The following is a 12357-nucleotide window of genomic DNA, read 5'->3' as shown; positions in this document are numbered from 1 at the left end:
CTCCCGACATTTCCGTTCAAGCAGGACACAGTTGTCCTGCTGAGACATCAGCATCAAAAAGTTCTGCCTGGTGTTTTGATGCCCCAGCAGGGTGGATGTGTAAAACACGGGGCAGTTTAAGCTTCACTTTGAAGTGCCACTGAACGCAGTTAAGGAAGGGAAATTCGGAAAAAGTGCGGCATCTTGTTACTCTCAGGCTTCTAGCTCAAGTGTACGGGCCTAAGCAAAAACATGCCTGTTTGAGAGCAATTTAATGGGGTGTGAGCTAAAAAATAGCCTGTCCTGTCACTGTTTATGAGCTGCATTGATCCAGCTATGTAAAAAAAGAATTTTCATAAGTATGTAACAGGCAACTGATCCTAGAACACTCACAAACCTGAACTATATGCACAAATGTGCTGAGATGCACTGAGAATGAATGTAGAAGATGTGTTTGCTTCTTTTCTTTTGTACTGGAATGATGAGGCTTATGCTAACAAATAATAGAAGTTTATAGCCATGCAATTATCATAGTGCAAACTACAGGCCTAAATTATCGCACAGTTGCCTCAAACCGCAGTAAGTAGTTAAGTAATTTTAAACAGGCTTGCTTATGTGGTTTCGGACACTGTAAGATGGGCTGTTATCCCTGCTGAAAAAAAAAGCACAGACCTCCATGAAGTTGGTTTATGCTAGCCTTGTGTTGGTCTGGTGCGGGTTTAGCTGGTTGACCATCATTCTAGCATCCAAAACACTGCATATGTGCTGATCTATGCTGTTTTTTGAAGCAGGAATTTAAAAAAATGGACAAAAGTGTGGAGAAAATTCAGATTGTTACAAGCTTGTTGCTACAACTACTTTTGTCATGCACTTTGCACAATGCTAACTGGTGGCATATAAGCTGCCATTAACTTCCATCATTGTCAATCAGCCAAGAAATTTTGTGTCCACAGTTTGCTCTTTTAGCTGTGTACTGGAGCTACAAGGCTAATAGCTAACGAGTAATGGAAGTTTACAGTCATACGGTTAGCATTCCCTGCTGGGAAAAAGTAGCATAGACCAGCATGCCTGGTAGCCAGCAAAACCACCATATGTTCTGTTTTGGACGCTGGTTTGCTGGTCAACCAGCAATGGAAGCTGATATGCTGATCACCATCAAAAACAGCATATGTTGTGTTTTGGATGTTGGTACGCTGGTCAACCAGCATGACCACACTGGGTGAACAGCTAAACCTGCATCAGAGTAGCATAAACCAGCACAGACCAGCTTAGATCAGCATTATTTTAATAAGATTGTACCTAAATTCTCACACAGTTGCCTGAAATAATCTCAGATAGACTTTCTGGCTTTTCAGGCCTTAAGATTGCTGCTACTATAAGCTTTAGCGTCATGCTTTTTTCTTCTTTAGTTTAGCAGTGGAGCTACAAGGCTAATGTAGCTAATGTAGCTAGTAATGGCTACTGCTGCTGGATGGCTACTGCTGTTTTTAGCTTTGTGACAGACTTCTGTCTATTTGTATAGAAAACAGTGTGTCATACAGTGTCATAACCACTATAAGCACGTCTATCTGAGATTACTTAATGACTCAAACAAGTGTGCTTTTTGTATAATGCTAATTGGTGACGTACTTATCCATTACTTGTTAGCTACATTAGCTTAATAGCTTCATTACAAATCTAAAGAAGCATTGGAAATAAGGGAGGGTGCAACTGTGTAAATTTTTTTTTGCCGAAGTATTTCCTTTAGGCTCGTGTGGACAGGCCACAGGCCTGTTTGTTTTCCCGCACTGAATGGGCAGCGATTCCAGGGAGAAACAGCACGGCCGCATTTAACAGCAGGTCACACTCCCACTCCCCCTCACAGATGTTCTCTCTCTCATTCTCTCTCTCTCTCTCTTTCTCTATACCTCTCCAACTTCATCCATCTCTCCCTCCTGAGATTACCCCGAGTTTCCCAGAATCCTCGTAGCCTGTTAAACTTCCACACACTCCTCTGTGGCATTACGTATCCTCCCCCCTCTTTTGAAGCTGTGCAGAAGATTTATGCACCCATTATATTATGTAGCTTTTTTTTAGACTCTGTATCCAGAGAGAGCTCATTTCAGAGATCCATATGGTTCTAATACGACCTGCTTTTAGAATGGATTTGATGCTACACCCTAACTTATTGAAATTGATTAGTCAATTTTTTTAGCTCCGATGATAGCAAGTCACACGTTTTTCACTCCATCTCGCTACCTCCCCTGAAAGCGATGCCGAAATCACCCGAGTGTTACCAACGTATCCCGTTTCATGCACAGCTGGGTGAAGCTGAGGAATTGTTAATGGAGGGTGATTTTCTGCTTGTGTAACGTCGTTGACTCGGCCCGCAGATAAACATGTATTCAGCAGCAAATGGCTGATCAAATGACTGATGTCAGATCAGCCTACAGTACAAGCCTGGGGTGCTCTGGTTATGTGCAAGTTCATGATTGAGTTTGCACGTAAAGTTTTCATGAAGGCTTAAGGTACTACCAGTTAGTTTCGATCTAGTGTTTTACTAAATTCGGGTCCACCAGCAATCTGTAAGTGAAGCTGTAGCTAGAGAAACTAACTGGTTGTGAATTTGGACGAACCTCTTTAACTTGTAAAGCTATGACGTTCTGAATTTACAACAAGCAAGTCTCACGTAAACAGTGGTAAAGTTGGTGATGTTCATGTGATGATGTCATGATGTTCAAAATGACTCTCAGGTTTAATTTGAGTGTATTTGTAACCAAATTGGGTAAATGATGTAAGAATTTCAACCATTTTAATACATCTATCCCCAGTTTTAGGGGCTCGAAAGTAATTAGACAAACTAGCATAATCATAAATCTATTAAACCTTTTGTTTTTTTTATACTTGGTTGCAGATCCTTTGCACTCAATGACTGGATGAAGTCTGGAACCCATAGACATCACTAGATGCTGGGTTTCTTCCCTTTTGATGCTCTGCCAGGCCTTTAGTGCAGCTGTCTTTAGTTCCGGCTTGTTTTAGGGGGCGTTTAACCTTAAGTTTTGCCTTCAGTAAGTGACTTGGTTGAACTAAGATTAGTTGATTGACTTGGCCATTGCAGAACGTTCTACATTTTTGCTGTAAAAATAAGTCTTTGCAGTATGCTTTCGGGTCATTGTCCATCTGCACTGTAAAGCACTGTCCAGTGAATTTCATCATGTGTATAAATTCATCTTGCTACTTTTTGTCAGCAGTCACATCATCAGTAAACACAAGGGAACCAGTTCCTTTGGCAGCCATACGTACCTAGGCTATAACACTACCTCCACCATGCTTCACAGATGAAGCAGCATGCTTTGAATCATGAGCAGTTCAATCCTTTCTCCACAGTCTTCTCTTTTCCTCATTCAGATACAAGTTGGACGAACTCTAATCTTCCTGTTTTTTAAAGGCTTACCAATGATTTATGTCTTGTGGTGTACCCTCTGTATTTTGTTTTCTGTGATTTTCTGGAGCTTTTGGTGTTTCAGAGCTGACCAGTGCATTCTTTCCTTTTAAGAATGTACTAAATAGAATTGTTTTGATCTTTTAGTTGATGGCTTGGACATCTTGAGATTTGATATTGAGAGTTAATAGCAACAGAATCCAAATGCAAATGCCACAGTTGAAAACTCCAGACCTTTTATCTGGTTACTTGTGTGTGAGATAATGAGGGAATAACACACAACTGGCCATGGAATGTTAACATTCTAACATAAGCTAATTAACTTTTTTTGCAACTGTGAGCGACTGGCCATGGACCAGCTGAGCAGCCAACTGTCCATTTACTTTTAAGCCCCTAAAAATGGTATGAAAATGCTTGTAATTCCTACACTTTTGAACTGATTGGAATGTAAGTACCCTCAAATTAAAGCTGACTAAGTCTGCATTTTAATGTAAACTCCAATATGCTGTGTTAGACAACTAAAATAACAATAACAATGCCAGCCTCCAAATATTCATGGACCTGACTGTATGTAGTTGCTAATAAGTGCAATGTTAAAACTAGTTTGTGTGGTGCAACCCAAACCACCAACGGGCCATTTTTGAACATTTGGGCACCCTAATTGTGCTTGGAGATCCCTATTCACTTATCATTATCCCCATTCAATTCATAATCATACTATGAATTAATATTTTAGTTTCGTAAGTTTAATAAATGATAAGGAAACATAATAAAACAGGGAAACAGAATTTTTAAACAGCAAAATAATCTCTGTAAACAAATAGCAAATAAAATCAATTATAATTTGTGTTTAAGCGATGAGTGCATCATTTCTGCGTTTTTGATTTTTCGGGGGATCTTTTTTTGGATATCTTTCTGAATGATTTTTTCTGACAGTATTGACAGAAATACATACTCAAGGGGCCCATTGGGGGCCACTGCTTACACAGCTTATAGCATAAAACAGCCCTGTAGCTCGTGCCTCCAGCTCCAGTTATCCATGTGAAGAGAAAAAGAGACAGACACATGGACAGGCTTCCTTTCCCTGAATATGTCCGACAAGGCTGAAGAGTCAGAGCGCTGTTACAGGCCCAGGGAATGAGCAGGTCATAGAGTGAATGAGAAGTGAGCAATGGTGTGGGCAATGAGCGAGTGCATCGCTCTCATTTCGTCTCACTTGGTGGAAGTTTATCACTGTAAACAGGCAGCTGCAGCACATTTCAGTTTTCCATTAAAGCTGAACAGCTCTCGCTGAGTGCGCAGGTGCATATTCATTCTGGATGAGGTATGATAGCAAATAAATGTACAGTACTTACGCATTGGAATATGGCTGTTTCAGTCTAAAGACGCAACCTGTTTGTGTTGTTTTTATGCATACACAAAACGCCTATGCATACACTACATCCACCAGCTAGCTACTTTAGACTTAGAACTGATGTACAAAATCTTTCTATTTTGGATTTGTTGGATCTTATTGCAGATTTTGAAACTGTTGACTTCTTATCCACCATTCTGAATACTGGTTAGGCCTCTTAAGCAACGTTTTGGAATGGTTTAAATCATATTAAATAAATAGACAGTTCTTGATTTCACTGGAAAGTCATTCAGCAAAAAACTATAATAAAATAAAATTTCTTGTGGAGTCCCATAAGATTCAGTTTTAGGGCCCCTGCTCTTCACTTTTTACGTTACCTGTCATGTACTGTCATTAGGTAACATGATATTCATTTTCATAGCTATGCTGATGACACACAATTATACACCTCTGTTCCTTCTGATAATCAAGACTCTGTTGACAGGCTGACCAGCTGTGTGTCAGGTGTTTCTCAGTGGATGTCACAAAATTTCCAACAACTAAATCATGCAAAAATGGAAATACTGAATCTTGGTACCAAAACTCAGAGAAAGCTGCTTTATGGAAAGCTCTGCTCTTTTGCTTCATATTGACGAAGATTTTGAATAAATATTCCCTTAATCAGTAATCAAAAAGATTAGATATTGTAATCAATAACCAAATAGGTAGTATTGGCTAACAGAGAATATGAATTCTCTCACAAAGGGTCGGCCTTAGTCTGTCTGCATAGAAGATTCTAGACACTGGAACGCCCTTGGGTTCATTGAGAGTCCTGTGTGTACCTACTGACCCAGTGAAGAGAGGGACAAGTTGACCTTGAAAGGTAGAGCAGGCTGGTAAAAACCTGTTGAAGCCAGTTTTGAGGAGTGAGCTCATCATGCGATGGCCAAATTGATGGACGAAGAGATGCACCTATTAGAGAATGAGCTAATATCAAAATTTGAGATGTAAGGTGGGGGGATATTGTCACGCCTTCTGTAGCAGAGACCGACATCCCTCACTCCAACTCCAGCACTCCAACTCCCAGAATTCACTGGGAGGTCACATGATCAGAAACTCTCAGCCATCCACCTACCAACGTTTGTGCTCACCTGAGTATTGATTGTTTACACCTGTTTCAAGGACTATAAATGTTTGTCTACTAGTGCTTTGTCTTTGTGAAGTATTGTTACGTCCCTGTGCATTACCGAGCCTATAAAAAAAAAACTTTTTACTATAGCCTGCTCTGCGCTTGTCTGAACATTCATCAGCCGTTACAGATATCAAATTACCCCAGATAAACGGTATATAAACTGCTGTTTGGAACACTATATTTGCGCAGTTGGGTCTCTCGAGACCACTTGATGAAATAAAGACGAAGCCTTTTTCCCTTTTCCACAAACTCAGCATCTGAAGACTTTTTCCTTTTTGACATCTTTTGAGAACTTAGACTTAAAACAGTTATTAGTGAAAGTGTTTAGCTGGTATTAAAACTTTTCTTTCCAGACCTAAAGTACAAAACGTGGGTATGGTCTTAGATTCTGAGCTCTGCTTTATCCTGTGTGTAAACACAATCAGTAAAGTAGGTTTTTATCATTTGAGAAATATTGCCAAAGTTCAGCCTTTTCTATCTCAGAGCCACGCAGAGAAACTTGTTGATGCATTTGTTATGAGCAGAGCTGATGACTGTAATGCTCCATCTACTGTAATCCCCTACAACTCATACAAAATGCAGCAGCACGGATTCTAACCAAAACAGAGAGCTCTTCTCACCCACATTTAGAAAGGAATGCACTGACTGCCTGTATGTTTTGGGTTGTGTAGGTGTTTCTAATAAAGTGGCCAGTGTAGTTCAATTGAATTGATTCAAAAATAGTTCAGTTGATGTTCATTGTTGCGTTTTGATGATGCTCAGTAATGACAATGTGACCAGTTTTTTCCGCCATGATCTGCTCATCCTTGATCCACTCGTACCAGCACAACACACACTAATATGCTACCACCACATCAGTGTCACTGCAGTGCTGAGAATGATTTACCACCCAAATAATACCTGCTCTGTGGGGGTCCTGACCATTAAAGAACAGAGTAAAAGGGGGCTAACAAAGTACTCAGACAAACAGATGGACTACAGTCTGTAATTGTAGAACTACAAAGTGCTCCTCTATGGTCAGTGGAGCTGATAAAATGGACGAGTGTTGATACGAGGAGCTGAGCTTAATGAAGAGTGCATATGATGTAGTATGATTTGTATACTGTGTACTAGTGCTCACGTGTGCACCTGCAGTCTGAATAGACTTTTTCCAAGGAGTATAATTTTGATTTGGGTTCACCATGACAACCACAGCAAGGCGGCGATCCTTTCGCACACTGCACCACGGTGATTGCGGGGTATGTGTGAAAAGGACGGCTGCGTTATGGACCCGTAATTCTCTCCAGACCCTGCACCGCAACCTGGGCACCTCTGTTTTTTTCAGGAAGGCCTCGAGCTCCGTTTTATCTCTCTGTTGGAAGACTATCTGCTGCTGTGATGTTAATTAGACTGCCCCCTCTTTCTCTCCTCTCTCTCTCTCTCTAATTCTCTCTCTTTTCTTCTTGCCTCTCTCTCCCTCCTGCAGATGGACCCGGTTCAGAAAGCTGTTCTACATCACACGTTTGGCGTCACCGCTTCCGCTAAAAAGAAACATGCCTCCTGCAACGTGTGCCAACTGCGATTTAATTCACAGGTGAGAAACAGAGAGATTGATTGCGTCTCATGCTTCGGCACAAATGACCCACACCTGTCTTTATATTGCTGCTGTAGGAACACCTTGCATATATGAAATGGTAACTTTTTAGAAGGAGAATAAGGAATGTCACATCTGCCACATCTGCATCTGCCCATTGGTTTCTATTAGAAGTGGCTTTTTGGTTCATTTCTAATGTGTCAAAATGACAGTCTGCGGTAACTGATCGTGCAATACTGTAGCAGCAGATTGAGATTAGGTTGAAAAACACTGGTGTATTCCTTTAACATCTGGTCAGTTTTGTTTATTTGGCAACAAAAGCAACGTTACAGCTCAGGTTGTCATTCACTGAGATGTAAACTAAGTCTTTCAGAGTGATTTGATGCAGAACGGCTTGTTGCAGAGAAACATACTGAAGTTATAAATTGTCTTTACAGTGGTGGTGATAGGAACCAGAAGTCACCTGGTTATATAGCCATTTTATTTGCTATCCAAAACAACAAGTGAACCTTCATGTGTCCTCTCATTTTTTTGTGTAATAGTTGTAACAGTACAATAGTGTTTTTTCTTTGGTAATATTTTGCCTAACAACGGCGTATGTGTTCCTCTCCACCATTAACATATAAAAAATATTGGTGAGAGTACAAGGTCATTGTTTCTAATAAAGTGGCAAGAGAATAGAAGTACAAGGTAGGTGTTTCTAATAAAGGGGGCAGAGACTGGAAGTACAAGGTAGGTGTGTCTAATAAAGTGACCAGTTAGTGGAAGTGCAAGGTAGGTGTTTCTAATAAAGTGGCCTGTTAGTGGAAGTGCAAAGTAGGTGTTTCTAATAAAGTGGCCAGCTAGTGGAAGTACAAGGTAGGTGTTTCTAAAAAAGTGGCCAGTTATTGGAAATGCAAGGTATGTGTTTCTAATAAAGTGGCAGATTACTGGAAGTACAAGGTAGGTGTTTCTAATATAGTGGCCAGTAGGTGGAAGTGCAAGGTAGGCATGTCTAATAAAGTGGCAAATTAGTGGAAGTACAAGGTAGGTGTTTCTAATAAAGTGGCCAGTTAGTGGAAGTGCAAGGGACGTGTTTCTAATAAAGTGGCCAGTGAGTGGAAGTACAAGGTTGGTGTTTCTAATAAAGTGGCCAATTAGTGGAAGTACAAGGTTGGTGTTTCTAATAAAGTGGCCAGTTAGTGGAAGTGCAAGGTAGGTGTTTCTAATAAATTGGCCAGTTAGTGGAAGTACAAGGTCGGCGTTTCTAATAAAGTGGTCAGTGAATGGAAGGGCAAAGGGGTGTTTCTAATAAAGTGGCCAGTGAGTGGAAGTACAAGGAGGTGTTTCTAATAAAGTAGCCAGTGAGTGAAGCTACACGAGAGACTGGAAGTACAAGGTGTGTCGAATAAAGTGGCCAGTGCAGCTGAGTTAAATTACTGGCTTAATCCAGATTTTTTCCACTGTGCTCTTTTCTTACTTACCGTAAAACTAATTAACCTGTGCTCTTTTAAAGAAGGTTTTTGACCAAATAAGGCTTTGTCTGCTGAAAATAATTCCACGCTATGGCAGGAATTCAAAACTTTACACAGTCAAAGCCCATTCACTGACATTTTTAATTCATGAGAACTTCCTTCTCTGCAATATTGTTTTACCTGAGGTCTTTAATCCACAGAACATCATATTAAAATCACCATTTTCTCTGCGTCCCTCCATTAGGACGGATATCTATTCTGACGCACTGTCAGAGTTATTACATCGTGGGCATTGCACTCTATCGGGGGATAATCAGCGATTGTCAGAGTCATCCGTCAGGACCGCCGCTGTTGTCCTATCGCGTCCTCCACAGCGCTGTGTGTGAGCAGAGAGCCCTGGGGGAGATTTTACATTCAGATCACAGCGGCACTGCGAGGAACTCTGTCCTCCTTCTCTCTGTGCCCAGCACGCTCCCGGCTCAGAATGGGACGGGAACTTTTTATGTGTCACGTTTTTCAAAAATTAAACGGGCCTTTGAGCACTTCGCTTCGGGGACAGGCCGGGCCGCCAACTCTGGAAATGAAATTTGGTTTTCGTGACATTTCAGGATTCAAAATTTTATGAGAGAGATGCAGTGCGTCCTGTTCCTCCTTGGGAAATATTAGACGTGAGAAGAGAATATGAAGTAACACAGTGTCTGACAGCACAAGGAGATAACAGAGGCATAAATCTCTCAACGATTACATTTAGTCAGAAAACTCTCCTTTAGGAATCTCGAGTGACTTGGTTTGATTCAGTTACAACAGAAATGCACCGTGGAATGTCAGACTTAACTACGTTGATTAGATTCGATTTGATTACGGTTCTTTAGCAAGTGATTCATTGCATTGTGAAATTCCTAATTTCACCACAATTCAGTTCAATTATATTATGATTCTTCAGTGATCAGTGCTTCATTAAATCTCCAATAATTTGATGACTTGATTCAATTTGATTATGATTCTTTAGGAAGCAACTCCACATGTATTCTCAGACTTCACCACAATTTCATTAGATTCAATTTGATTATAATTCTTCAGCAAATGATTCAGTGCATCATGAAACTTTCACATTTTACAGTGATTTGATTTAATTTGATTATGATTCTTTAGCAAGCGATTCATTGCATTGTGAAATTTCTAATTTCACCACAATTCAACTTAATTAGATTTTGATTCTTCAGTGAACAGTGCTTCATCAGATCTCAAATAATTTGATGATTTGATTCAGTTTGATTATGATTCTTTAGGAGGCAATTCCTTATGTAATCTCAGATTTTACCACAATTTGATTAGATTCAATTTGATTACAATTCTTTAGCAAATGATTCAGCGCATCGTGAAATTTCGAATTTCACAATGATTTGATTTAATTTGATTATGATTCTTTAGGAAACAATTCATCATGTAATCCCAGACCTCACCTCTGTTACTTGATTATAGTTGTAATAAATGATTTAGTACATCACAAATTCTCGAAATTCACTACAATTTGATTCAAATTGATTATGATTCCTTAGGAAACAGTGCCAGATAAGATTCAATTTGAATGTGATTCTTTTAGCTAAATGATTCAGTGCATTGTGAGTTCTCAGATTTTCACTGCAATTTGACACAATCACATTTTGATTCTTTAATACATTTTTCGTTGCATTGTGAAATCTCAAATTTCTCCACAATTCTGTCCAATACAATTATGTTTCTTTAGAACATTATTCAGTGCATTATGAAATTCCAGATTTTACCACAATTTTATTTGCTTTGATTGATTCAGTGCATGTAAAATTTCAGTTTCACCACATTTCAAGTTAATTCAGTCAGAATTTTTTAAGAAGAATGCCTCAAGAAGTCTCAAATTTCACCATGATTTGATTTGATTATGATTCTTTAATCAATGCATATGAAGTTTCAGATTTCACTACATTTAAATCGAAATTGATCCTTTCAGAAACAATGCATAATAAATCTCAAATTTTATTAAGATTTATGATTCTTTATTATGATTCTTTAGGAAATGATTCAGTGCATCATGAAATCCCAACTTTTAAAATGATTTGATGTGATTCGGTTACGATTCTTTAGTAAACGATACAGAATCATGAAATCTCACCACAATTAGATTCTATTTGAATGTGGAACACCTACGATAAAAAAAAACAACACAAATTTGAGTGGATGAGCTATTAAACTAACATAGATAATAAAAGTACTTTTTTTACCCCATCTACAAGCTAATGAGCCCACACTTTATTATTATAGTCGATTATAATCAACATTCGTAAATCAATGCAGCTGAAAGGCGATATCGATGCTTCTTTTCCCCACCAAAAGACTCCCTTTAACGGTTAAAGCGTTTCGCCTCTTATCTGCTAAACACACTGCTTCAGGGACTGCAGCGCTAATTTGCTTGTCTGATTGACTGATAGCGTTATTTAACGGAGTCCCGTCGCAGGTGCCCGTCTTAGTTAAAGACTTTCCGAAGAGGAATCTCTCCATCCCCCCGGCTTCAATCACAGCACTGTCACACTGAGAGCGTCGCTAAGGACAATTCTTCCATATCGGCCCTTTAATGAAAGATTGATTGCGGTGGAGATTACACAAAACATCCATCCGCATCACACCTCTCTCTATCACCCTCTCTCTCTCTCTCTCTCTCTCTGGCTCTGTCTTTGCAGTGGAGCGCTATGAATGCTACAAGGATGGCATATGACATCACATTTATCTTGCCAGTAGCACCATTTTCATGACAATATGCTCCTCTAATGATGCTGTACATACAAACCCAAACCATATAAATCTGTTTCATTACTGTCTCTTGCGTCTGTCTCTATAAATACAATTTTTCAAAGTGTTTTCCATAGCAGTGTGAGATTATTGCTTTCACAAAGAGATTCATTTCACACTTATGGTTTTTGCATTCTTATTTTGCTCCATATGGCTGGTGGAAAGAAATATGATATTAAAGGTGCAGTATGCAATTTAGAGAATTGATTTAGAGATGTGTTTTAGTTGCTGTGCCTTTTTTTGAAACTTTAAAGTAACAAAATGTACTTTTTTTCCCAGCATAAAACAACCATGAAAACAACTATTACATGTGCTAATGTTTTGGGTAAATTTGGCTTTCAGCTTTAGCATTTTCTACTACTGCACAAAGCACATACTGAAAGTCGTTTGGCTCAAAGGTAGTTGGGTTTAAAGGCACAACAAAGGGATAAAATGTGTGGCCTTTGGTGTTATTTTCAAGGTTTGACTTCAACTTTAACTTTTAAGTTTTCTGTTTATTGTTATTTATTATGTTATACAGTATTCTGTAGCACAGCATTGTATCCCTCCACCTTATCTGTTTGACAGAATGTATTTTAAACC

The 12357-nt window shown here is 39.3% G+C and overlaps 1 protein-coding gene across 3 annotated transcripts in view; it reads left to right on the top strand.

Moving 5' to 3' along the window:
- The window catches only part of znf385d (zinc finger protein 385D), a 106656-nt gene that overhangs the window by 56003 nt on the left and 38296 nt on the right, over nucleotides 1-12357 (top strand). For all 3 annotated transcript variants that reach the window (XM_036558496.1, XM_036558497.1, XM_036558498.1), the window contains one exon: nucleotides 7391-7498. In XM_036558496.1, coding sequence (XP_036414389.1) covers nucleotides 7391-7498 — 108 coding nt within the window. The remainder of the gene's footprint in view (nucleotides 1-7390; nucleotides 7499-12357) is intronic.

This window comes from Colossoma macropomum, unplaced genomic scaffold (genome assembly GCF_904425465.1).
Source record: "Colossoma macropomum unplaced genomic scaffold, Colossoma_macropomum, whole genome shotgun sequence".
NCBI lineage: Eukaryota > Metazoa > Chordata > Actinopteri > Characiformes > Serrasalmidae > Colossoma > Colossoma macropomum.
Note: the sequence above shows the minus strand (reverse complement) of the source record. Positions and strands in the feature narration are given on the sequence as shown.